The sequence below is a fragment of the Tauraco erythrolophus genome, chromosome 6, assembly GCF_009769465.1.
Source record: "Tauraco erythrolophus isolate bTauEry1 chromosome 6, bTauEry1.pri, whole genome shotgun sequence".
Taxonomy (NCBI): Eukaryota; Metazoa; Chordata; class Aves; order Musophagiformes; family Musophagidae; genus Tauraco; species Tauraco erythrolophus.
The window spans coordinates 930,462-958,367 of record NC_141470.1 but is presented as its reverse complement, the minus strand read 5'-3'; the positions used below and the strand labels follow the sequence as shown (position 1 = coordinate 958,367).

General features: G+C 44.4%; 1 protein-coding gene across 1 annotated transcript in view; it reads right to left on the bottom strand.

Annotated features, from left to right (window-relative positions):
- Positions 1-26,351, bottom strand: part of PRR5L (proline rich 5 like) — a 30,810-nt gene extending 4,459 nt beyond the window's left edge. The window contains exons 1-7 of the mRNA XM_086613788.1: positions 26,182-26,351; positions 24,714-24,794; positions 20,971-21,019; positions 11,266-11,323; positions 8,125-8,216; positions 4,658-4,798; positions 3,098-3,224 (exon numbers count right to left, since the gene is read on the bottom strand). Coding sequence (XP_086469914.1) covers positions 3,098-3,224; positions 4,658-4,798; positions 8,125-8,216; positions 11,266-11,323; positions 20,971-21,019; positions 24,714-24,794; positions 26,182-26,351 — 718 coding nt within the window. The remainder of the gene's footprint in view (positions 1-3,097; positions 3,225-4,657; positions 4,799-8,124; positions 8,217-11,265; positions 11,324-20,970; positions 21,020-24,713; positions 24,795-26,181) is intronic.
- Between the last annotated feature and the right edge of the window lie 1,555 nt (positions 26,352-27,906).

The window sequence follows — 27,906 nt, the reverse complement described above, 5'->3', positions numbered from 1 at the left end:
TTGGAAATCCAACCGTTCAAGTATCTGAGTGCCTTTGATAACCTAGATCTTCATCTCTGTCAATGCTTGACCATAAAATTTCACAAAAGTTGGGACAGACGAGGGAGAAGGAAGGTGGTGGTGGTGTGAAATTAGTTAAAGAGGTTAAAGGACAAAGTGCTCAAATTTTATTTGATATAGCCACAGGAATTATCCAGCTTCACAGCAGCACAGGAACGGTCCTGTATCCTGCTGTCACAGCAAAATGGGTAGGATACAGTGAAATGTGTGTTGGAAGCACATGTGACAGGGCTAGTGGTGCTCAATGGAAGAAGTTAGAAGAACTCTTCATTGTCCTCTCACCAACAACCATTCTTCCTGAAGTTATAGCTGGAAGAACTAGGACTGGGAGGGCTTGCCTGGGCAGCTACAGGAGGCCAGGTGTTGTGTCACTAACACCAGAAGAGGAAAGGCAGTTTGGTCACCATCTACTAAGGCTACTCAGTCTTCAGCTTGACTGAGGAAAGAGACTTCTGAATTTGCTAATTCAGTTAAGACCTGATAGGTCTCTGCTTTTATTTTCTCCCCACAACAGTAGAGAAGACATTCTTAAGACATTAAGTGATGCTTTCTAATGCCATGGGTGAGGGCTGCAAGAAACTGCAGACAGTGGTTGAGGAGCTTCCCTCAGTGGAAGTTTTTAAGAACAGGTTAGGTGTAGGAATGGCTTACATACAACTGACCAGGTAGGGAAAGAGAGAGATGAACAGTGAGAAACTTCTCAATGTTTATTCTCTTCAAGGGAGGGGTGATCTGACTCTTTTGAGGAAAAAATATCCACAGATGATTGTCATGCAACAAAATTAAACTCCTTTATGATGAGAATCAGGTAAAAATCAGGCTAAACTCTGAATATTCATTTATTGCTTTACTTTTCCCTCTTTACTTTCTTGGCCACAAAAGACAGTCTCTTAAGGGAGTTGTCACGCAGAGTTTAACTACGGATTTTATTTCTATTTCGGTGTGTTATGGCCAGGAACATAAACTGGGAGGAGTTTTTAAAGTATATTTTGCAAGCAAGCTCAAATCAATAGTGATGTTAGGTTTAATAAATTGGGGGAACAGAGTGAATGTTTTACCTTCTTGCCTATTCCAAATTTAAACACTGTCTCTTAGACAACTGGATCCCTTCAGCATACTCCATCCTTACAACGCAGGTGATGGCTAATTCACACGGGCAAAGCAAGAAGGGTGGTAACAGAAGAGCGGGGGGGGGGGGGGGAGCACTGCCCTCTACGAACCCCCTCTGTGAGATGTCCTGTCCCTTTCGCACTGATCCCTGCTGCACTCCTATCTCACCTCAAAGTGAGATTAAGACACAGCAGCCTTGCAGACCAAAGCCTTCTGCGTATTCACAGCTGTGATCAGACACCTTCAGTCACGTTTCATCTTGAAGGCTCCAGCCCAGATGGCAGTTTGGCCTCCAGGGCATTCCTTGAGAATGCAAGTGTACCCAGAGCCCAACAGCACGCTTCCAAAAAGCTGCTACAGAGAACCCACCAGGCTTCAAGGTCACTACAGGCTGCCCAGTGAGAGAAGAAACAGGTTCTGAGACAGCAAAAAGGTGACAGGAAGAGGGAGAGAGGAAAAGAAGTCTGATTAGAAGTGGGACTGAAGGAAACGAAACCACCAGCACAGCAGCACTTGGAAAACACCAAGATTATTTGCAGAAAAGTGCTGCTCTGCTGTCAATGTCGTGGAACGCAAACACAAGTTCCTTCTTTCCTCCCACTCAGCACAGGGTGGAGCAGGGGCAAAAGGCCACCTTGGAAATACACACAAATAGATGACAGCTAAAATAAAAGTAAACACAAGGATTTTCAGGCACATAAAATTTACAAGGCCAGTTTGTGTGAATTTTTTTTTTTAATGACACTAATGACTTGTTCAGCTGGTGGAAATCCAGGATGGCTGGAAACTCCAGCACAGGTCAGGCAGCTACCTTTCAAACTACGCCAGCAGCATGCCAATGTCCATAAACAGCAAAACAATCAAATTTGTCAAAGCTCAACTTTTACGGGGGAACGTGATCTAGATTTAGCCTCAGGATCAGGTCTGCAAATCAATGCTGAACTGTATAACCATGTTCACGTGCATAAAAGATATTTAATCGCCCAGCAACAACGAGAACAAAAATCCTGAGCCATAGTTTGCCTAAAGTGATGCCATGAGTTTGTTCCAGGCAGAGACCCTCTGAGTCCCGATAAGTCCATCTACCACAAGACCCATCTTTTCCCTTGGGCTGCTAAGGTGTAGTACAGACAGGTTGTGTGTCTCCAGCTTGCTACAATTCGCACTGAAGCAAAGGTTAAAGCCTATAAAAACAGAGGGAGACTGGAGCTTTCTTCACTTATTCTGTTTAAATCTTCTTGGCTATCAAATCAGTATCACTACGCCTGTTTCTTAGCTAGCCAATCTCTTCTGGATGGCCACACATGTCAGCAGAGCTCCTGGATCATGTGTGGAGAAATTTTCCACTATAAATTTCCACTCTTCCTGAAGTGAAGGGCCACATCTCTCACCTAGACCCGTTTATCTACAGTTTAAACACAGCTTTTTCAATTTTTTTTTTTAAACAGAGTCCTCAGATGGAAGGAAGCCTCTGTGCAAAAAAAAAACCCTGTAATCCCTCAGAAGGAGCATCCAGTGGTGTTGCTGTTTGTGAAGGCTGGCTGATGCAGCAGTGAGCGTGGGAATGCAGGCAGCCAAAGCAGGCCAGCAAGCAGGGGCAGAGAGCAGGAGGCCAAGGACTGGGTGCAGTCTCTCCCCGGAGTGAGCAGTACGTCAGGCATGGACCAGGGAGTTCTAAAATCCAGCCCATCTCCATAGAGAGGGGAGATTTTGCACGTACGTGCGTATGCAGTGGTGGGGTGGGAATAGTTCACACAGTCATGGAATATAAAAAGCCCGTCACAAAAATCTACAAACAGCAATCAGGACCTTCTCGAGGGTGTTTTACCCTTTGGTTTCTTTCTCTCGTGAAGCCATGTACTGTCTCACTGTCAGTAACTGACCTGTGTACCCCAACACGAGCTTCTGTACGACGCACATGTCTTACCAAGCAAGCAGGTGCTACCAGAGAAGCTGTGATCCTCACACAAACCCAAGTATGGTGATACCACCTGCTTGACCAGTTCTTCCAGCTGTAGGTAGCCCTCACTGGGGCCAGTAGGCTCATGGACACTCTGAAATTCAAACATAAAGAGTCAACGTTACCCTTATGTAGTTCTGAGTTAAGCCTGGGGTCTGTCAAATGTCTCTGCACTGGAATATCCCAACCACATCGCTGGACTATTTGGAGGAGCACAGCTGGTAAGCCCAAATGGAGGTGTGGGCGCCATTCAGGTCAACCTCCTTGTCCAAGTCATAGCCATAACTCTATGGACATCGAGCAGCCAGCTGCCTTTTTTCTGTCCAAGGGATGGGAAGGCACGAGGTACGCTCGCACTGGGGATTTGCACCGTGTAACTACAGTGAGATAATTATACCAGGGCAGTTCTACCAGGAAATATCTCTTTGTAGAAAAACCTTACCACACTTCATGCAAAGCACTGCTCTTTTCCTAGGCAGGACTGCAGGAAAAGCACCCTCTATAGTTCAGCTTACAGCTGTGAAGATGGTAGATAACACTAACCAATTTAACAGTAATTTCAGAAACGGTTCACAGACCTAACTTCCTGCAAAGCCTCAACAAGTTTTTCTGCCTCAAATGCATCACTTTGAGACTCTCTTTGCCCTCAATATTCTTTTCTTAAAATATTTCAGGGAAATTGAGCTAGCACTTTAGTATCTCCTGCTATTACAGTCTGGGTCACCAGGAACATAAGAACAGTGAAAACTTTGCAGTTTTGATGGTACTTCCGAAAGTTTCCTTCCTTGCTGCTCATTATAAGGTCTACTGGAGAAGAAATGAAAGTGAGAGGAACCCAAACAGCCACCTGTAATATGGTATTTTGCAGGACTGTCAGGTTGGGCGATATAAAAAGATAAAACAGCTAGTATACTTGGCTGTGTTTGGCATGCTTGGAAAATATTCTCTTGAGGTCTGGATAAAGACAATAGTCCTCATAGGAGGTCTGCGTCTCTTAGGAGAGGCCTTTTGAAGATGTATAGCGTTTTGCCTGCTGCCAAAAGGCATTCCTTCTTTCACGGGCACTGCTCAGCATCCCAGCCAGCCAAGAGGCCGGCAGCCAGCAGCCACAGCTCGTTCAAATTCCACAATCCACTGTGATGGAGACTCGCCCTGTCATTGCAAAGCTGAGATACCAGGAGAACTAGGGCACAAAGAGGCATTCAGAGAAGCTGGGAGATGAAAATTTATGTGAAAAAAGAGTCCTGAGACTGTTCCCAGCTGGGGAGGAGAGGTATCAAGAAAAATACAAGCACAAAAGAGCAGAACCTGGCCCTTTCACAGCAACATCCTTACCTGTTCACAGGAAAGCTGAGGACATTCAAATTCAGCTCTCATTTCTACATTTACCACTCCCAAAAAAGCACACATCACTTCCCCTTCATCACACCCTCTACCCTGCCCACTTTCCTTTCCAGGGTTTGTATTAATTCAATGAGGTTGAGATTCCCAAGTGGAGTCAGACGAAGAAAAGCAGAGGCTCCCCACCTGCAGAATTAACAGCATCTGGACAATGGAAGCTGGGAGCTTTGTCTGGACCAGAGGAAGAATTTCTTCCAACTTTACTTTTAGCAAGACTAAGTCTCTGAAGCCAAGAAGAGCAATCTGACGGATAGTCAACTCCTGACCCTAAAAAACACAGAAGGCAAAAGGCAAGAGTTGGTAAAGGGACGTGTGAGCATCACACCAACACATGTATGCACACAGACAGAAAGAGTCTATCCTGCCTGTTGCTGCTGTGGCAAAGCACCCCACAGCTGGTCAGGTTGAGGATTCTTGGTACTCTTTGGTCGCTTCCCTCTCAGTTTCTGTCCCACGCAAATTCTGAAATGAGTAACACCTCGTCTGAGGCGCCACTAGGTTTGGAGCAAAGTCAAAAATGGGCCTGTGTTTCACCGAAAGACTACATATTCACAAAACCCAACCACCGTCCGATTTGATCATAAACATCCGAAGCCCAGGATGGATGCAGCTCATGCTTTTGCCACTCAGAGTGGAGAAACCAAAGAAGGTTTGGTAGGGAGAGAGGTTGGTACAGAGTATTCCTTAACTAAGCCTACCTCTGGTCTGGGTCGGATCCTCTTTTTGCTCAACGTCTGCACTTCAGACCTCGCTGATATGACAAAAATCCACAATTTAGTCCATTACAGATTTAAGGATTTAGGCTAGAGCAAAGCTAGCAAGACCGCTTGTACCCAACATTGCTTTAAAAAGCAACAGATTTGACTTCCACTGCAAGGTGCTCCGTGTCCTCCCAGTTACTTTTTTACATCAACAACACAAGTGAGCAGGCTGAACGGATGAAGATGCTGTAATATTTCTCAGCATATTTAAACACAGTTGGACCCCACTGGCATTCTGGTGTCACCGCTTTTCCCTCTGCTATGCTCAGTGTCCGCACAACTTTCTTTTGCCTCACTGCAGGTTAACAGCAGAAATTTTCCTCCCAGCCCTGCCCAGCACTTTTCAGCCTGAAGAGTTTCCCTTGTTCCTCCCAGCACGTTAATCTCTGCCCCACGGTCTGTTTGGGAACCAGTTTATGGTCTCTGTAAGACACTCAACATGGCAAATATTAAGCTGGAAGCAATTAACAGCAGTTAATCATTAATTCATAATGGGTTTAATGTCATAATTAACAGCATCATCAATATGTAAATACAAATTAAAGCAAACAGTCTGGAGGGCAGCTTGGCCATAATAAAAGCACTTTGCTGTCTTAAACCATCACTGCGTGCCTAGAAACACGGAGGTGTAGAAAAGACCAGTGCATATCTCTGAACCATATTTCAGCAGCTGCCCACTTTTTATTTATATCATGCAGTTTAGTCCCACCAGCTTCACACCCCATTTCAAAATGCAAACATCTTGCTGTGCCAAACAAAACAAGCTCCTCTATTCTTTTTCCACATCAAGTAGTTACATCAGCAGCTGCAACTACACAAAAGCCAGTGACCTGTTTACATAGTTTCCCTCTGTACAGCAATTTAACCAACTTGGCTGCTTAAAGGTCATATTTCTGCAACAGCTACGAGCCTCAGGTTTAAAGTTAGCTGAGATAGGAAGTTATTTCTAGTTACTACCTTCGGTAACACACGCTCACACATTTGGCTGGCTGACTGACTTTCATTCTGAATGGGCAGTTGCTGGGACCACAGAAGAGCACAACTAAATAATCATGTTGACATTTGCAGCAAAGGATGGGGAACCAACAACAAACTGACTTTCCCATCTGCCAGAGTAGCACATGAAGAACTGCGACTTGGTGACAGAGATTTGCACCTCTTCACAGGTGGTGACACACCGTATAAATAGGTACATACAGTTGCCCAATTGTAGGAAGAGCCCAATCTTGTTACTAGGGCACTGGCCTGGGATAAGAGCAATTTCTTATCTCTTGCTGCACCAGCAGCTCTCTGTTGTAGCCTAGCGCAGCTTACTCAGAATCAAATTCTTGGATGTATTCAGGCAGTTTAAATCCACACATTTGTGTAGGACTTTGGTGTCTAGAACACTTTAAATATGCCGTCTGTTATCTTTCAGTTCCTCATCTGTAAAATGGCAACGCTTCCCTAACACCACAGCTTCTATGAAATATTTTTGAGTGACTCAGACAACATGACAAGACAAATACAGTGAGACAAAGTTATGCTTTCAAAGAATCTCAGCATCCCATATTCATGCTTTCACCACTGCCACCAAGTTACTTCCAAAAGCTTCATCCACTGTGCAGTAGCTTTTGTTCAGTTTCTCATTAAAGACATTTAATTTAATCAGAAAAATTAAGATTTTTCTGATAAGTGGCAGAATTATTAGCATCAGTGGGTATGGCACAGTTAGCTCAGCTGTTCTCACAGAGCACAGATAGCTGCAGTGCAGACAAACCCCTGCTTAAATAGATTAGGTCACTCCCTGGCTGAGAATCAGTTGCAAAAGGAGAGAGGGGAGGATATTATAACCGAGCAGTTTTACCTGTGAAACACCTACCTTTAAGCATCTGCAGCAAGGAAAGAATAAAAATAAACACAGTAGAAAGGTTAGTGTCTGTCTTTACAAAGTCCTTCCTCTTTTAGGAAATGTCAGCTTTAATAGGATTCAAGGAAAAGGGTAACCTTTGAGCTTTACCTCCTCCCTTTCAAACAATACAAGTGAAAAATAATTTTAAAAGGCTATGGAAAGTATGCCTTGTGGAAGAGCCAAAAGTCAAGAGGAGGAGGCTATCATTTCCAAGAACGTCAGTCTCCTCATGAGGTACATTCTTCTTTTCCTCTGATGGAAGAGAAGATCAAAATAGGCTGAGGAGGTAATTATACTGCTCGTATGGAAACCCTGACGAAAACTACACTAAAAAATGATACAGCTCAACACTTCTGATGGGATACTCAGCTTTCAAAACACTCAGTGTAAACAGGTCTTACATAAAGATGTTCATTCATCCTCTGCCCATGGATTTACTTGTCCTCTTATTGAAGCCTTAGAAAACCCAAGGTACAACTGGGACATGAGCCTTCCAAAAGTAGTTAGGGTGAGTTAAACACATTTGCTCCTGATCTAGTCTTCAGATTTGTCCCTCTGAAAACAAGCTGTCATTGTTGTCATCTGCACCAACGGAGTATTTAAAAATGGAAGAACTATAAGTACAAATGACCCAAAGCTTCAGCCTAGACAAGGTACGGTCTCATAGTTTCAGTGTTCAAGGGTAGACAAATGGGAATAAATTCAGCCCAAAACACTGTGCTTGCCCAGTACATTTCTGCAGTTCTTCTTACACAGTTAATGCTGACTTGGGAAAACTCTACTTTCTCCCAGATTTAGTTTCAAGGTTTTGAGACCTGTTTAGCCACTGACTAAACAGCCACAGTGCTGCTGGAACAGAAGAGAAATTTCCATGTGTCGTTAGCAGACACTGGAGTTACGTTGTCTCACCTGACTGAAGACTGAATTATAATTAAAATTACCTGGACTGGGTAGAATATTGCCTGGAGTGTAGGAAGAGTCTCCGTAAAATAGTGATCCCAGTTTTCAGACAGGACATCAATGCGATCCTCACCTAGAAAAACAGAGATTGGGAGCAAGAGCTTTAGCGACAGGGACACTAAAATCAAGTTGAGTTTTCCCACTACTCTCTAATTCCTCAAATAAGAGATACAAACCCACTCCTTATATTCACAGTCTCCATCCAAAACTGGACATCACTCCGTTAAGCTTTGCCTTAACTGACAGAGACACAAGGCTGTGACCATAAATTGCTCTCTCGCTTACTGCAAAGACAGCTCTGTGCAAAACATGAGACCGATTCCAACAAAAGAGTGAAGCCCCTCTTCAACCAGAGGCTTTAACTCCACAGCAAAGGATTGTGTAATCTCCCAGCTCACAGTTAGCACACTCAACTAGCGTGGGAGCACGGCCACATGTGAGCAGCCGAATCTGAAAACCAGCAGGTCACAGCCAACATCAACTGTTCTGCAGCAACGGAGTCAGGGAGACAACTCCCAAGAGCTGAGCCCCCTCCGGCATCCCCTCGCTCCCAAGCACAGACACAACATCAGGACCCTGGCGAGCCACAAAGCCACCGTGCTCCTCTCAAATGTGGCACACGGGAAGGGTCCCGAATGAAATCCACTTGTGGCCACCCCTCCTATGACTCCGACTCGAACAAATCTCCCCAAATGCAAGTGGGTATTTAAAATGAAAGTAGACAAAGTTACATAACGCACGGTTCCTGTAATATGAATACAACTGTGATCAAAAGCTTATTATTAAAAAAAAAAAATGCTTTACTGAACATAATCATTTGAAAAGACACGTTAAATATGCTCATAGACTTGACTTACAGAGCTGTGTGTTCCTCAGCATTTGGGTTCACCATGTCTAAGTTTTTTAGGAGATTTTTCCCATACCAAAGACCAAAGGTTTGCAATGTTTTTTTAAGCTTTAGATCCATTCCCCAGAAATTTCTGGTGCAAATACAGACCCAGGTTTAATAACACAGGTTTCTGACAAAAGATTTTCCAGAATACCTTCCTCAGAGCCTCAGCCGGAGCTCACAAGCAGTTACGACTCAAGGAGCAGTAACGGCTGATGGCTGCTCAAGGCAGCTTTGAAAGCTCAGCCTCAAGGTGACTACAGCTGAAGAACCAGAACACATGTAAAATTGCAACTCAAAGGAGCCTTAGCACTGTGTACGGAAGAAGCGCTTTCCCCATCTGGAGACTTCCACAGGGGCTTTCAGTGCGCTCGCCCACAGGTTGTGCTGCTTAGGACACTGCCAGAGAGCAGAGATCCAGCAGGATCGTATCCTGCAGACGTTTCCTTTCCAGCACAGAGACCACCAGGAGGGCTCACAGGGAGGATTCACCGTGTCAGGTACGATACCAGCTTCAAAACTGGAACCGCAGGCCGATGAGCACCTACTCAACACCCCCATAACAGCTACCCATTACCAGAAACTGCCAACTGGAAGTGAAAAAGACAACAGGAAATGGACTAATTGAATGTTTAAATGTTTCCCTCCTCTGCCTCCTCCCCAGGACGGCAACGCTTTGGTGTGTGGAGCCAGAATGAAATGTCATAGATCACTCCTTCTTCTGAAGGGAAAGGAGGAATAGTTTGTTTCTTCGAGAAATCATAAATCCTACAGATATTGAAAGAGATTCTGACAGACTGCATAAAGAAAAATCATGTTAAAATAAGAGGCTGCGATTTGAAAAACAGACACAGTGAAACATTGCCATGCCCTGCAGCAGGAACATTATTCCATCTCTGAGTACTGGGACAGTAGAAATTTTCCAGGAAGACAGACCTAACCAAGAAGTATGTACAAGAAGTTCTTGTTGCTGTAACCACAAGACCTGCAACAAGCCTACAACTTATGAAAGAAAGGTGCCCATGAGTCACCTCCTGCAGTGATGCCAGCCTGCATGGGCAAAGGGGCTCCAGTGTCACTTCAAACTGGGACAAAAACATGAGGCACAGGAAGAGGCTTTTGCCATCTGCCTGAGAAACTTCATCTTACCCGAACTACTTGAGCAGCTGCAAACTACTCCTAGGCAGCCCTCAGCTTATTACAGATTGGAAGTCAATTCTCATAATGCTAAAATAGATATTGGAATAGTTTTATATGAATACAGAAAACAAAACCTATGACAAGCTGAAGAGCTGGCAGCTGCATGGCGAGTACCCACATTTGGGAAAATGCATGAGTGCCTTTTTCCCCTCCTTTACAGGGCCAGTGCTGCAGAAACACACGCCAAGCAGGAGGCTGGCAACAGCACAGCTCCTTCAGTGCCCAAGTCCCACGGCCTGCCAGCCGGCTGGAGAAGGCACTGGGTGAAGAACAGCGCGGAGGAATCCAGCACCAAGACAATGCGAGATTTTAAGTGTCTATTGGCATTTAATGACCCAGATACAGCAGGTGATTAGCAAGGGGTCTGCCCTGCGAGCTACAAAACTGGTTCAAATCAAACAGCAGCCTGGTTTTCCATAAAGACGTGTGCTCCAGACACTCGTTCTGCTTGAGCAAACCGTTAATAAACACGACTAACTCCCCACACACAGTCACTGTGCCACGCTGGCCTTCGCCCACGGGCTCTGCAGCGCTCGCTGTACCCCAGCAGTCTGAACAGAACTTCTTGTGCGATCAGCTTCTTTCCTGAAGGATATCATTCCCACCCAAGCAACTGCTTTTTCTTTACATTTACACGAAGCCTGTTAGTTCGCCTCTCAAAAGCATGTCACAAGAGCCAAAATCATGCTTGCGTCGAGCTGCAAATCACATTGAGAAACAGAAGGCAGAAGCCAGCTCTCAGAAGTCGGGCATCAGGATCCGTGTCCAGCCCAGGCTTAGCTGCCACAGGAGCCCCATGTTCCTGCTCTCCCGAGCAAGACGTGGCTGGCAGGAGTGCCGCAGCTCTGCGGCTATTCAAACACCATCCCTTAAGCATCGCAACAGCTGCAGCGCAATCTTTCTCCGGAAAGGTTGTGTGACACCCTAAGCAGTACCAGGAAGGGCTGTAGGCTTTCCACACACGCAAATCATCTTGTCTGACCCAACATCAAAACACAACTCCCTTCCAAACCAGGTTTCTTACTATACTTGCCTTCACACAGCTTAACCTTCTCCTCTATAAACAGCAAGCCTTTCGCAAGGAGCTGGTTCTGCCAAGAGAGAAGAGAGAGACATGCGTTTGCCTTTTCTGAGATTTAAAATAAACATGGAAGAATAATTTTTTTATTCAGATTTTATCCACTTTGCATGCAGTTATCTAAAGATTAGCCATATCATAGTACTTTCTCCCAGCACCGCCACCAGACCTGGTCTCACTGTGAGTGCTGCATATTCATTAACTCCGTTTTGTTCAGCCAGACGCAGAGACAGCAGATAAAACACTTGCAGAAATGGGAGAGAAGGAAGCAAGGACCTGTCCTGGGTCACAGAGAGGGAGTCAAGAAAATAAAATGGTTCTTAACATACAAGTGCAGCCACATAAGCTATACCTCAGCCGTATGATGGAGGTGATCAAAGGGCCAAATGCCACCAAAACGTCCCACTCTTCTTCCTTTGCATGAGCTCAGTGCCTGCCTGACTGCACAGTAAGCCACTTCAGCTTCCTAATCCTTACTTCTCTATTCCTACCTACTCTCTTTCTGTGAAGCCACTTTTTTTTGCTGTATTGAGCAGCTGGATCACCTCTGTACGCAGTCCCAAGCTGCGGAAGAAGCGCAGGAGCTAGTCTTTCTAGATAACTATCACGGACTAGACAGATCAAGACATCGATGTGCCTGTTTGCAGCTCACAACATCTAAATATCTGATAAGCTTTCCGTTCTCATTTCCCCAAACATAAGGAAACCTTGCTCCGTGACATTCTCTTCTTGTATTTATACTTTGCTTTCCAGAACAAAAGAAAAACTCGCCACTCGAGAGTCCTACTTGTTAGCATCAGACATCACTGAAATGTGTAGAAAAGGAAGGGCTCTTCCTTCAACACTATCAAATCAAAAGGACTCCAGAAGTCTTTTGCAAGTAGGTGGAGGCTAAAGGACTGAAGAGGCCACTACAAATCATGTCAGTAAGGAAGTATCTCTGGATGCATTCTCTTGGTGGAGAATTTATATTCAAAAAGCTGTCAGGTAGGAAAGTACTGAAATTAATAAAATCAGGGGCTGAACTCAAGAAATCTCACCTCATGCAAGGTGAGCTCTGAGACCCTTTGGGGCCGGATGCCACTGCAATACCAAAGAGAAATTTTTCCATTGGCATCTTTGTCAAGATTTCAGAAAAAAAAGCTTGGAAGAAAGAACAAGCCATATGAGCTCACCAGTCGCCTCACGTGCTACACGTAGGAGGAGGAACTTCCATTAAAAGTTTCATCTCAAATCAAGACAAGACTTATATGGACATTGTCTTCTTCATGGTGTGAAAGAAGAGTAGTGGTGTACAACAGAGAGGAAGTGGGTACCTTTCCTTGGCTGTTGACCCATCTCACGGGGACATTAAAGCATTAACTCATGTTTTGCTACAATGGCTTACTTGTCTTAAATGAGCCAGATATTAGTACTTTTGAGCCACTGCTTTAAAAAAACCCAACTGCCTCCCCTAATGTGTACCCAGAGTTCAGTCACGATATAAGGAGGAATGGCCATCCAATTCACCAGTGGTAAGCTCTGATAGTAGCAATAATGGTTAAATATTACATAGTGCATACAAGTGAAAAATAATTAATGGTCATGCTTGTAATTAGGGTAGTTTGGTCCTGCTAGCAGCTGGCTTTTTTTCAGAATTCAAACCCGAAAATATTTGGCATGATCTTATTCCCAAAATAATGTAGAATTTAGGTTCCTTTTAAATGAGTTACGTAACAAAACCAGAGCATTTTAGGAGCAACATATGGGATGAAAGTGTATTATTTGGACGGCTCATTCAAGTCACAAGACGCTGACCTCTACCAGCTCTAGCAGAGTGCAAAAGCAATCCTACTCACGCACTACAGTCAAGCTACGAACAAACTTCAATACTCTACTCCTAACCAAACCCAGGAATTTCAGCATGCTAAAATTGCTATGCTGCACACACGTGACCACGTGGAGACAGGAGCCCAAAGCACTTCTGCATGTGACCTTCCGAACTCGCTGGCAAACAGCGTACAAATGACGCTCATTAACCACAGCTAACAAGCAGTGGATGCCAACAGGTGAAAAGCAGAGCTCTCTGGCAATACTGCAGGTAGCAAAGCAGCCCCTTCTAGACCTTCTAGACCTTCCTTCTAGACCTTCTAGACCTTCCTTCTAGACCCTCTAGACCTCACGTCTCGCACAGCTTTGGTCTGTGCTGACTCCTGCCACGACACCGGTGCCCACTCGGGTCAGCAGGAGTGGAGGAACCTCCAGCAGGACATGCACTGTTGAGGGTTGGTGGTAACTCGTCCTCCTGACAACAGCTTACTCAGTTTTAGCCAAAAAGCCATACATTTATTCTGAAAAAAAAGTCCACTTTCTGCAGTTTTTTGGGGTCTGGAATTCCCCCCAATAAAACAAGGAAAAAAACCTGCAACCTTTCCAAATGTTATCAGCTAATGGAAGGTGGCTATTTTACAACGATTCTCCAGCAGAAATATAGGCTTTGGAGGGAAATATTAAGTTGTTGGGATCTCCATTCAAATTTTGGATTTGTTCAGGAGAAATAAATGACTACACATATCAGCCTCTGGACAACAACAAAAAAAGTCTCTAAGAAAAAACAATGCGAAAAAGGAGGGAGGAAGAAATCTGGAATGCAAAAAAGTTATTAGGCAAAAAAAAAGTAAAAATCACACTGTAAATATTTTTCTGCCTGAACAATCAGATAATGTTTGGAGTGGTATTGCACTTTAATCCTTTCAAATGCTTTCAGTTTATTAACAAAGTACCTCAATTATTTCTTTTTCAATCTATAGCTTAGATAGCTAATTAGGTAATCTAATTAGGTAATCTAATTACCTCTCATATATTGCAGGGAAAATTTACAGCTGGTCTTTAATACTGTGTCATTTTAAACTACTATATAATAAAAGACAAATACATACATATGTATGATGGTGTCATGCTTATTTTCTTATGTTTCTCTCAATAAATATGAATTCCTTCTCCATTTGCACTAGAACATTAGGTTTCAATTTACATATGCTTCCTGAGCATTATGGATACAATTTTCCAGCTACTTTGCTTATAAATTAGTATTATTGATGCTTTCTACTTTCAGAGTTGGTTTTTTTTAATATTACAGCTGTGTCAGCAAACAAAATAGGCATTTGTACACCTTTATGGGCAGCACAGTTCTATCTAGTAAAAATAGATATATGAACCATTACTCTGTAGTAAATAATTTATAATGTTCTTATGAATGTATTATCAGTAATTCCATCTGCTAAATAGATTGCATCATCTCATTCCTAAAAAAAAAAGCTTAGCTGCAGATGTTTCAATTATCCTCTCAAATTTTCCCTTTTCCTGTGGAAGAGAAAGGCTTTTTTAAAAAAAAAACAACAACCACCACATCTCTATTTCCCTTCTCCTTATCTTAATATCTGGAAATTTTACTTATCTGTCTTTTCTGCTAAAGTCACAGGCTTAGAAAAGGATTCAATCCGAACATTACCTCCTCAGATAGAGCCAGACAGGTAAATTTTCATTAAAACCCCTACAGGGTTTGCTGACAAATCAATACAACCTAATAAATGCAGCCACAGCCGAGGTCTGTATCAAACCTTGTCTAGATTACAACTCTCATTTTACTGTGTTATTCCTGGTTGCCAGAGGTGGCAGGGAGCTAAGAGGAAAAATAAATCTTTTATTTGCAAGACGACTAGATAAAGGCTGACACCAGGTGAGCCTGAAGGGCGCATTTATTTGGAAAGGTTTAGCTGCCACCTTCTGTCTCTTTGCAACTACAGCTGAACGGGTGCTGGGGAGGCAGTTATTCCCTCCCCATCCCAAATCAGCTCTCCCTGCATCCCTAGGGTGAGGTCCTCACCTGCTCTTGGGACACTGTGTGCTCATCACGGGAGCTGCAGCCTGCCCTTTCTCTGGGGTGGAGCATGCACTGCAGAAACACAAAGCCCTGAGTTAACCCCCAACACGTACCCACAGTCCAGAAATTTGGAGAGAGATGTTTTGCAGCTTATCAAGTCTTGTAGGTCGAAACCCCTCCACTTTTCTCAGAGCAGAAAACCACAACAGCTGTTTCAGGTATACCACCATGAAATGCAGCTAAGAGGAAGCTTTTAAGTGAGTTTTCAAACGTGCTGAGTTTTGGAAAACAGGATTCAAAGCTCCAGAAAAAGTCCTTTTCATTTTTCGCTCAGCAAAGACCTTCCCATAATGTGCATGTGCTCGCTACTCTTGCAAAGCAAGCTGCGCCTGAAATCATTGGAAATAAAAAAAAATCTGAAGGCAATCACATGCCATGCTGTAAAACATAGACACTTTCCAGATAACTCCTTTTTTCCCCAGCACAGATATTTTCCCCTTCCCCTCTCCTGTTAGAGAAACTGAGGCAAGTTTCTCCAGCCATACCCAGAGGAGCAATTCCAGTTCCCCCAGCACAGTGACTGAAGGTGGAAGCTGTTTTCCCTTCACGTCTCCAAGTCGAACACAGCCAGTATGCCTTTAAAAAGGCACATAAAAATTAACAAATTAATACTAGTTCATCAAATAGAAATGTAAGCTTGGAACAGGAATAAACTGATCCAGACTAAACTCAAAATAATTGATCCCATTTCACTGGGTGAAAAAATCAGTTTTTCTTCTACACATCACAACATTTCTTAAATGCAGCAGGCTCTTCCAGTCAACTGAGACTTTTCGTTCTAGTGTTAAAACATGCTTTTACAGGATCTGCAAGAGCACAGCCGCTGTTTCTTGGACAATCTGATGTTAATTTCAGAAAAAAGGCATCACTCAAACTTGCTTGGCAAGTATTTTCTACAAGGTTATGGCTGGTTGCACACAAACACCCACCTATTTCTTGGCAGTGTTTTACAAAATGCAAATCAATACGAGCTGCAGCATCTCATACCTGGAGCATCCCCTTCATCCTTTTTTTTTTTCTCTAGAAAGTGCGGAAATAGTGATAGAAGCAGAGAGATCATTTTGATCCTACCTAGAGAACAAACTGCGAGATAAATATGAAATAACATCCTAAAATTACTTTTCTAGAGGCAGCTTTGTTCAAAACAGATAAGAAAGAAAGCTCACTTAAAGAAAGTGAGGCAGAAGAGTAAGAAGGAGAGCAGACCAGGCAGACCGAGTAGGCAGCACTGCTATGATCTAGACCACGCCATGCCAGCGAGGCAGAAGCTTATGGAAAAATCCGGTGGTGGGGCCCCCCGGCTCTGCGCTGGTGAGTCATGGCTACAAGTGGGAGCCCCGCTCAGCCGGAGCATGGCACGCCGTCCCACGCCACGCTTTGAGCCGCAGGAGCCAGGCACCGTCTCCAGTGAATCACGCACATCTACGGAGCCTGAAAGGAGGTGTCACTGCGGCCGCTGCCACCCAGGACTGCCCGGCTGGCAGTAATGGGACTGAGCTGCCCAGTGACCCCATCTGTGATAACAAAGTTGGGCAGTTGCTATGGAGTATCTGGAGCTGCTCCATGAAAGTTCAGTCCTAGAAAGTGCCAGATGAAGCAGAAACAATTAGCAGACCCACATGAACCGGGGTTCCCAGCCAGTGAGAAGAGAAATACAATAATAAAGAGCAGCTTGACCCTAAAGAGTATTGCAGACATACAGTGGAGCTCTGCAAACCACACAAGTGTGAATTCTCTCCCCTTGCACAACGCCCAGCTGGTGCAGCCCTGGGCAGCAGGCACAGGGCAGCACTTGGCCAGAGAAGAGCAAGCGTTGCCTTCATCCAGCAATAGCCACCACTCCAATAACCCACACGAGTATTTCCTTGCCTTGCTGCCAAACAGGCAGAAGTGGAAACCTGGCGCCAAGGGAAGAAATGTCACAGGCACCAGGTTCTTCTCTTCGACTCAGCAGGAGAGGGGGACACGAGGCATTTTCAGCTGTTAGCACGGCTTTACAAAGCAGCCTTCCAATGGAGAGCGAGGCATCACCAGAGCTGCTGGATAGGCTGGAGTCTCAGCAAGACATGCAGCAGGGACTCAAGCAAAAGCTTGATGGTGCCATAGCAGAGGGAGGAGTAGGTGATTCCCCCTACCACTGCTGGCTAAGACACAGCAAGAGAGACTCTGTCCAGAGGAAGGTTCACCAGTCCCACATCTGACAGCTCTAAAGGGAGAGGACAAAACCAGTTTTGGCTTGGATCTGGGCTTTCCCCCTTGCTGCTGCTTGCTTTCACAGCAGTCCATTATCATCTCGCTATTCTGACTTTGCTTCACGCCCCAGCAACACGGGTGCTTGCACGCTGTGGTTTCTATGGTTTTGCATACAAACAGAAAGCTGGGCTTAATTCTGAGTCACGACTTGCCCCCTCCTGCAGCTCTCCACTGCGGCAGGCTGGAAATTATGTAAGTTTTGCTTCTGGTTTTAACACGTCAAAGCTCTCACTGGATTAAACGAGGAAATACAGTCTGTTTGCCACCCCGCACCTACCAGCTCTGCCTGGAGAGGCAGCAACTCTGGGCTGCTGACTTTCTGCGTTTGCAGCCCCTGGGTGCTGGGAGAGGTTCCAGTGCCTGGGAAGCAATCGGGTCTCTCCACCTTGGGAGGAGACAGTTTGGAGTTCAAACGGATAAACCAGGCAGTTCTGCTAAAGCGGTTAGCCGTGAAATAGCTCGCGTTTCCATTTTCCCCCGTGAGTTTCAAGATTAACAAGCCCCCAGAGAGTGAAAAGAAACAGTTCATCCTTTCCGAAGGTTTTGTTTCAGGCTGTTTGCAGAACCAGGAGGATAACACGTCAATTCATCGACACTCGCTGGTTTTGTATTTCAAAACTTTTTCTCCACAACCACCAGGATCAGACAGCAGGAAAATGAAGGGAGCTTATCTGAAAATCTTACAGATGCCCCAGAGAAGACCCAATCGCCAGTACGCTCTGTTCCTACAAATCCCAGCCTCTTACTTTCCATGGTCATAGGATTCCTCCCTGTTGTGGTTCAGCAGAGAACTGATCGAGCAGTGGGAGCAGATGGTGCCCTGCTGGGTTACTGGGCAGAGGGGTGGCTACAAAGTGCCCCTTTTCCGCAGCAGGAAACTATCAGCTCAGTTCATGGGCAAAGTCAGTACTGGAAAAAATGGAGCACGAAGCACTGCTTTAAGGCAGATCTGCAGCAAATATTACGAGTCCCAACTATCTGGCATTTACACTCAGAGTCTGATCCAAAGAGATGGCTTGTATATATAATAGGGTTGCTAAAGCAGCAGATTTATAAACACAAATCTCCTTCAGAATGAAACATCTGAGTTCCCTCTGAAACCCTTACAGGAATTACATTTCTATTTCAAATACAAAACAGACTCAGTAACTCTGGTATGATGACGGTTGAGTAGCAGAGAAAGGCTGTCTAAACCCCATCCGTTTCCTAAACATTCCTTTAGCAACTTCTGGAGCTAAAAACCAGTAATTTGCATCAGTGTTGATGAAAAAAATTTGTGAGTCATCAAATAAAGTTTATCATAAAGGTAGACTTTTCTGACTATGAAAGATCTGCTCCATTTTAGTCTTATATATTCAGCGGTTAGAAAAATCGTGTGTGTATGCAAGCATAAAATATACATAATAGAAAAGCCAGAACTCTTAAAACAATGGAAAACATGATTTTAAAAATTACCTTAGTGGTTCCTGTTACAAGTGCTCTGGCGTAAGAAATGGAAAACGTTTAGGTCATTTAATGTTAAATGACATTAAACATGTAATCTAAATATTATATGATCCAGTTAGTTGCTCCAATTGCTGCTAGGATATTTAAAACTGCCTGGTTACACATGAGAGTGGAGCCTTCAGGGTCCATTTCAATCCAAGAGAACAGTAAACTTAGTTCTGGGATAGCTTTTCAGTGGGCTTTAACGGATGGAGGAGGAAGTCACTGCCAAAAGACACACTTCCACTCTGCTCCACATCCCGGTGACCTGCTTCCATCACCTCCCCCATGTTAGAAGTGATGAGCACAAGTCAAAGGAAGCAGTTGAAAACTTTATTTTTTCTTTCAAGGCTATTTTTCAGTCAAATCAGCAGCCTGATTCCACTCTGCTCATTTTGGTGGCAGCAGTATTGCTGTAAACCAGCTGGCATCAGCAGTGAAACTGAACCCACAGACAAATGGAATAACGTCGGCGGCCCTTTGGCACAGGAATAGTCTCTCCCCACTCCACAGCCCCAAAATTTTTGAGTAAAGACATTCAGAAGGGAGTGGTAACTTTTATCACTGCCACGCGCTGCCAGTTTAGAAACAGAAATAAGTCTGCATCTTAGCTCACAGCAGGGAAAAAGGCTCATTTCCTACAACAGCCTTTATCTCACAGTTTGTCTCATGGCTTGCCTGCACCAGGAATTTTACTTCAGGCTAAGTCTGACAGATGACAAGTTACTCCTTTTACCATTGAGCAAAAAAAAAATCCCAGAAATTAAAATTTGAGTGCCAGTGGCTTCAGTGGGAGAAGAGCAGCTGCAGGTGAACGGGTACATATATGTACCTGGACACCTTTCAAATTTCAACTCGCCACTTATATTTAGTTGCAAACTTGCTGTTGTTCATTTTTAAATGAGCAGGAGCAGAAGCAGATTCCCACTTAAGCCAGGCACTCTGTGCCAGGGGCTCCCAGCCTTTCTGTCGGGCTGCCACCAGACCCGGCTCATGGGGGGCTAGGAAACATCCCACTGGCAGCCGCCTCTTTCCAGTAAACGACTTCTGCTGAGAGAGTCTAAGGAAGTGAAACATAACTGCCCCTGGGGCAGGAGTCTGCTTCTCACTCGACAGCACGGCACGGGGGATTTTTTCAAGTCGTGTAATCTAATACTGATAGGAAACAACACTCGTCTTCTTTTTCCCCTTTCTAAGCTGTTAGCACACAATGCAGCAGCGGCAGCCACTTCAGAAAATCCTGAAATTTTCTCTCTCCCTCTGCTCTACTCAAAGGGAAGAGAACCCTCTTGCTTCAGCAGCCTCCTCCTTTTTTTTAACCAACACTATACTGAATAATTTACAGCGCTGAAAGCCATCCGTGCTCCCTCGAAACCATCCAACACGCTTTCATGTGGTTACACTTGAACCTCTGTCTATCTGGACAGCACCAGTAAAAGCCAATGGCACTTATTCACATTTGTGATTGATCAGGTCTTCCCTCATCCTTCAACTTTCGCTTTTCCGCAGGTTGCATTTATATTTGTGGGACAAAAAGGTGAACAGCACCCAGGTTGATTTCCTGTTGATAGGGACTTCCTTTTCTGCCCCCCCTCCCCCCAAAACAGAGCGCCGTTATCTTTTCTCTTCCCCTTGTTGGCCCCTGTTGCAGAAAACCCACTCCTGAATTCTCTCTGCTACAGAAATAGGGTGAAAAAAACTATGAAAAGGTATCCCATCTTCTTTAAAAAGTTGAAGTGAATTCCTTCTTGACCTTGGCAGGCTACTACCACCCTTTCTTAAGCGCAAAGGAAGATTATCCTTAATTCAGCATAAGCACTCATAAATATGATTACTCCCAAGGCTGTACGGCCCACATTAAAAAACCCCATTACCTCCATCATCTTCCGCAGCAGAACAAAAATGAAACTACGTGCATATGAAAAGGGGTCCTAATTTTTTATAGGCTCAAAAGGTGAAGAGAGCAAACCTCAAAAGAAAGCAAGCAAATCATGTAATACCTGAAAGTAATCTGTGATGAAGGATCCAAGTTCGCTCTTCAGCAGCCGTCTGTAGACAGAAGGAAGGCAGCCATGAAGTAACAGCCATTGCTGGACATTTCCTACAGGTATATCCACACTTTACTACCAGTAACACCAAAGATGTGTGAGTATATTTGAAAGTGTCATTTTGGCCACAGTTACGTTTCTTTTACATTTAGGTATATATTCTACAAATGCCCACAAAGGCCATTCTCAAATTATGAAGGAATGAAACAGCTTCCTTGAAGTCTTCTATTTACAAGCCTTACACCTAGAACGAGCAAAAAACCATATACCTCCCTGAATGCACTGAAATTTGGGTAGATAATCTAAAGTTATTTAGTGTGAAATGAATCATTTTTTACGCTTTTTATTTAAACAAAGAGACCTTTCATTTCACTGAAAATAGCAAAGCTCCCTAATGCTGTACTTCCTTTTTTCTTGGAAGTTGAAGGTGGGAGGATAAGGAGAGGAGCAATGAAGTAAACACACAAGCAGAAGCTTTGGCTTCCCCATGACTACTGCATTTAAAAAAAAATAAAGAAATTAAAGGGCATATTTTTCTGGAAAGAAATTCTAGAAATTTAACAAGAGGTGTGTTAAATGCATGCAGGCAGAAGCCACTCTAAACAAGTATTTCTGATCAAAACGGTTGGATTTTAAATCAGTGATAAAAGTTTTAAATTCTAATACATATTTATATTTCAAAACGTTGATATAAAAATCAGGACTTCTACATCAGAAGAAGAATTAAAAAAAAAACAACCTCACAAAGTTCAGAGCATTTGCACTTTCAGTGACTGTGAGCATAAATTCTGCAGCAGTAAATTCCGCCTAAAATTTGCCTGGCGCCCAACACTTTCCGCTGCAAAACACTGCTTTTTTTTTCTTTTTTTGCTGTTCTGAGAGTTTTGCTTTTCACCAAATGAAGTATAATCAAGAATTCTCAAAAACAGTGTTTGAATCAGGGACCATCCAGTTCTCAGACTGGGTTTTTACTAACAAACTACACCACGTTTTCCTAATCTTTGCTGAAAGTCACTTTTGACAGCAACCTTCCTCCCTAACCATCGTAACACCTCTACATTTATTCGCACGCCAACATTTTTTACCCTTTCTCTCTCGGAGCGGTTATATTCACCCGCCCACCTCAAAGCACATTTCTATGTGCGTGAGATGGACAAACCAGATGAATCTTTGGGGGCCCGTTTGCCAGAAGCTTCAGCAGAATGCAGGCGGCTTTCCACCAGCTGATTGCCAAGCCCATGGCAGGACTTCGCCTCGCACAGGTAGACCAGCAGCTGGGGGCTTGCACTCTAGAGAGAACTCAAGGGAGGGGACTGCTCCTAATCACAGTCAGGTCACCTCCTGCTTCCTGAAATACCATCTCCAGATGGCATTTCTTACATTTCCTCTTGCTGTGACAACTGACTTTCAGAGCAGTAAAAAAAAAAGAAAAAAGTATCCAGTGAGATGAGATCAAACCATGGCAAGATAAAAACTTGGTGGCAGCAATCCAGATCAAGATGTTACCACCTGCTGGTCTCCTGGTCCTGTCATCACTGCCCTACTTTAAAACTCCGGCGTTTCCCACTAAGCGCTGTGCGGAATCTGTGAGTCTCTTAAAGCACTGCATCTGCTGACTTCCACCACGGAGCCGAACAGAGGACTACAAAGGAGGAAAATGCACCAGCTCAATCTAATGACATGCAAGAGTTCACCGTCTGACAGGTCTGGCTTTTTGCCCAGTGTCCAGCTAGAGATCCACCTCACACGTACAGAGCTAACATTGTGTTGGGAGCTACATCCAGAGGCACAGGCGCAAGGCTGCAGGTGTGTGCACAAACATACGTGCAGACGTGTGTCCTCTGCTCCTTAGATGGACATTGATGCTCTACTTAAACGTTCAAGCAGCCTATTTAGAGAATGACATTTGGAGATGTAACCAATGCTCGGAGCACCTGCAGGAACATTAATCATGTATTTCAAGGTGAGCGTTTCCAAGCGCTGCCTGGGAGTGCCTGTCCATGGAAAAGGGCATTTCCTCTCCCCCCATCAGCGCTGCTTGCAAAGCATACACAGTTCACAAAGGATTTCTAGTTCTTCGCCTGGCTCTTGACAGTCTAGATCCACTTCACTACCCAACATGAAGAGAGCAGCGTCAAGCCACTGGGGCCAAGCCCAGGAACATGGCTATCATAGAACCATAGAATGGTTTGGGTTGGAAGTGACCTCAAAGATCATCTAGTTCCAACCCCCCTGTCATGGGCAGGGACACCCTCCACTACACCAGGTTGCCCAAAGCCTCATCCAACCTGGCCTTGAACACTTCCAGAGATGGGGCAGCCACAACTTCTCTGGGCAGCCTGTTCCAGTGCCTCACCACGCTCAGAGTGAAGAATTTCTTCCTTATATCTAATCTAAACCTCCCCTCTTTCAGTTTAAAGCCATTATCCTGCCCGCCGTGCTGCCTGCCCACGAGGGTGGGAAGGGGCACCGACTTGCACAGCGGGGAAGTGGCTGCAGCCACTGTGGCCAGCAGCAGCCCAGCAGGCGAGTCACAAAACCCAAAGCTGGTCCCTAAGCGTGCCAACAGGCTGTGGGTTAGGGTATTTCCAAAGTCTTACGACATTTGTTTTTCTTTTTATGTACAGAAATACTCACCCCATGGAGAATTAAGACTGCTCCAAGTACTGAAACTTAACTGGAAGACTTCTGACCTGAGCACACTAAAATACCATTAAAGCATGAAACACTGCCCTCACTCAGCTCTCAAAAGGAATTATATTAAACTTTCAGCTTTGGGACCAGACCAAGTAGGACAGTCTCATGCCCTGCAAGCTGCATTTATTTTGAAAGTAGGGAAAGGGGTAATTGAGACTGCTGCTTAGTATGTGCTTAGCCCAAATTACCATTTGAATCTTGGCATTCAGGAAAAATGCAATAGGGATGGGGGCGGGGGGGAGGGGCGAGAATAAATATGGATGTAGTCCTAAAGAGGGAGGAGGAACTACATCCAGGAGCTCTGACAATGTTCCTCTTAGCAGCACTTGGAACCAAGGCAAGAATAAATTATTTACCTACTCTACAGTCCTATCTATTGCTAACTAAACTTTCCAAATAATCAGAATGAAACCACAGATAATCATGAAACCTCGTTAAAAAAAAATGATACTTTTAATCATCACTAGCACAGTGTCAGTGTTAGAAAATGTTTGTTAGGCTTTTAGGTTTTTTATCTTTAGGGTTTGTATTGTCAGGTCTTACTCTGCAATTATTGTGTGAAGATTAAGCTTTTTCATGAAATGTTATGTTTTGCATTCATTTTAAACACACTATGGTTCTGAGAAACTTGAGTTTAGAAAAGAGATGTTAGTACCATCACGAATGCCCTGATAAAAATGTGTAAAAAACAGCCAGAAGAGGCAAACTCCCTAGGAGGCAACAAAATCCTTGTAATACACATCAACACACATCCCATCCTTGTCAAAGCTACACATCCACACAAGTCAGAGAAACACTATCCAAGTACTCCATGCCATTCACTCCACCCCATAGCAAAAAAGAAGTAAGTTAGCCTGAAACCCCAAAGTTGTGTTTAAGTTTGCTTCGACCCCTGCTCCTCCCACCAATATCCTCTAACTGAAGTTCTGAAGGGGAACAAAACCAAACACTAAACGAGCAGCAAGAAAAATCCCTTTTCATGCATTGCAGCAACCTACCTGATATTTTCATTGAGGGTGTAAAGTTCATTGTTCTGCAAGCCTCCCCCTTTGAACACATTTATCACTGCTGTTTGAACACTGCCAAAAAGAAACGAGACAGTACAACATCCATAAATAACAGCTGCCAGCATGATTTAACACCGAGCACAACGTGAGCCAGCCACCAAAAGCTGAGCGGTTACAGTGGGGTGGAGAGGTTAATTGCACTTAAATATTTCTACTCTTTCTTCCCTGGGGATCATCCCACTTATTTACCTACACCTCTGATGGGAGGCAGAGCAGAACCAACCTCAAGTGGTGCCTAGAGGAAGCGAGCAAAAGCTGTTACAGGGACACTGTTCACAAAGAACACGTTCACACCAGATACACCTTTAACACGACCGTTTGGCGGATCTCTGCTGTGTGCTGCAGGCTAATTGCTATGAGGAGACATGGATTTTTTGGCAATATCTGCTAAACACATCACACTGCATTATCTAGTGATGCTAGCAGGAACCACCCAGTCTCCAGCATCTGGCAGGACTCTGGCTGTGCTGGAAGATGTTCTGCAGCCAGGATCATCTCAGCCATACCCAACTTTAAGTGCTGTTAATGCTTGCAAGATGCTGTTGGAGTATCTTCTAACTCATACTTCTCTCACCAGCACAGAAGTCACAAAGTAACAGCACACAAGACAGTTTAGCAGGTCTAACAGCTTGCCATGGCTAACAAGAGGTGTCATTCCCTTAACGGGCATTCCCTTCTGTGGGCCAGTTACAGCACTTGCACACTTCACAGACCTCAGGTCCTGCCACAAAACTGTGATGTTTTTGCCAGGCTACGTCTGTGTGTCATCAGAAAGCTGAGCTAGGGCACAGAGCACAGAGCACAGATGCTGATGCAATGTGGCAGAAGGGAAGGTAGGAACACCTGCTGTTGGCAGCACCAGATCATTAGATCAGATTAGGACATCTCACTCTTCACCCCACACATCATTTTTCCAGTTGCCAGTGCTGTGTGACACACACTGCAGACAGGAGTTGGCTGTCAATAGGAAATGCTGGTAGAAGCCACAAGCTGAGCAGTTGTCAGAGGAACTTGACTGCGGTAAAAGCTTCACGATATGCAAATAAATGCCTGATGGGCATTAAAAAAGTGGCCTTTATTACTGGCCTAAGAATATGTTTTCCTGAATGGTGCTTAAAAGGTGTAACCATTAACAATGAGCAATTCTGGTTTACTTCAAGACAGCACCTCTGAAAAACACTGACCAAAAGCAAGGCTGAACGCTACTAGGTCTAATTTTTTCAGCTCCACGGAGGCTTTCAATGCCGGCAAAGCTTGGGTATGCCAAAAATTCATGCATGTGTATAAACAGACGAGCTTAGCCATAAACAGCCAGAAGCACAAAGACGAGACACAAGTGGCCCTCGTTGCGGAGCTGCCGCAGGGTGATGAGAGCTCTGCCCAGGTGGGTGCTGCTCACCTGTTCCAGGCAGAGTTGGAGCTGAGCTGCAGAGCCTGACGGGCTGCCTGGAACCGCGGCAGGTCACTGAGGACCGGGGAGCTCATGAAACGGGGTCGGGGCCTTCTGAACGAACCCATCTTCTGCAACTGAAGAGCAAAGGATGGAGCTACGGTGAACCCTCCAGTCATAGGGTCAGGTGGAGTGGAGCAGGGCCATCAAAAGTCTCTTTTCTTGAAGGTCCAAGCGTCAATTTCAGTGATGTCAGTGAGTCTTCAAACCCAAGGACTCGGCCTGCAGCAAAAGCACAGAGTCAGCCTTGGACCAGCAGTTCCTCACAACGTCAGGTTGTGACATGGACACGCGCCGCAAGATGATGAAGGAATTGAAGCAGCCCTGCAAAGCGAAAAGAAAGGAACAGAGAAGACAGAGAAGGGAGAGGTGAAAATATTCTATCCCATTAACAGCAAATTTGGACAAATGTTCCAGAGTTCTTCAACAGCAGCCCCCTTTGCCACATTGCCCCTTAAATAATGACCCAACACAGCCACCAGAAATACAAGCATGTTCTCTCCTTCCATGTCCGTTCACTGAGGTGCAATAACAGAGGTGCCCAAACTCTTCTGCCAGAGGCACTTTACAAATATCTTTAAATACAGCTAGCCATTCAGCCTGTATAAAATAGTAGAAACTGGAGAAAAAGAAAAGTATTTCACCAGAAAGGAACAGAAGATGAACAATGGAAGAAAGGATGAACGGACAAACACAATGCTTTTTTTTGAGAAGTGTTGTGCAAGCGAATAAACCCACTTGTTATCAGTCCGTTACAAAAAGAATACAACAGGGAGCTTCTGCAAAAGAAGTCTGACAACCAGATATTTTGAGAGTAAGTAAGACTTCTATGTTTGTTTTGTTTTCTACAGAATGAGAAGTAATTGCTAGGCCAAATATGAAATGCCTGTATTTTCCACTCTGATCATCATCTCCACGTAGATGAATATGTAGCCCCAAGTAAAGCACAGAAATAGAAGTTAGCTTGGATAAAAATCACTAAAAAAAACACCCTTGACAAAGCTTCTGCGCTTCAAGATCTTACCACTTCAGATGAATACAAGTGACAGATGTAGTTGGCAGTTTGGAGAACAGAGATGTGAGAGAAAGGAGAGAGAAGGGAAAAAAAAAAAAAAAACCCAACCCAAAAAAGTTGTGTAACTGAACCGCACACAGAAGGCGTAAAGCAAAATCTCTTTTCTGCTACATCTTCAGCATGAGATCAGCCAAAGAAATGTTGTCTATCTGCACAGAGCTTCTAATTTGACTAGGGCTCACCTTCAGGAAACTTTTTCCACTCCTCAAACCATTATTAACTCTTTTACACGTAAGACAACAGCCTTCTTCCCAACTTGCCAGCCCCATTTCGCGCTGAGCTCACTTTGCTACCCGCTCTCCGCACCGCCTTCTCGGATTCTGATCAACCACGAAGGACATGGACATGCCATGGACACCACGTGCCCGGCTGCCAAGCAAGCTAAAGGAGAAAACACCTCATTTTTTAGGCACTGAAACACGCGGTACTATCATTCTTGGTGTTACTCAAAAAACAAACACGGTTGTTACTCCTCCACAAGCTAAATACAGTTTGCACAGAACTTCGCGGAACTGGAACACGGCTACAAGCGCAACTTTTTTCTGTCTTTAGACAACTCCTGGCTGTCTTTAGAGATGCCAAAGCCCAGACAGTCTTTC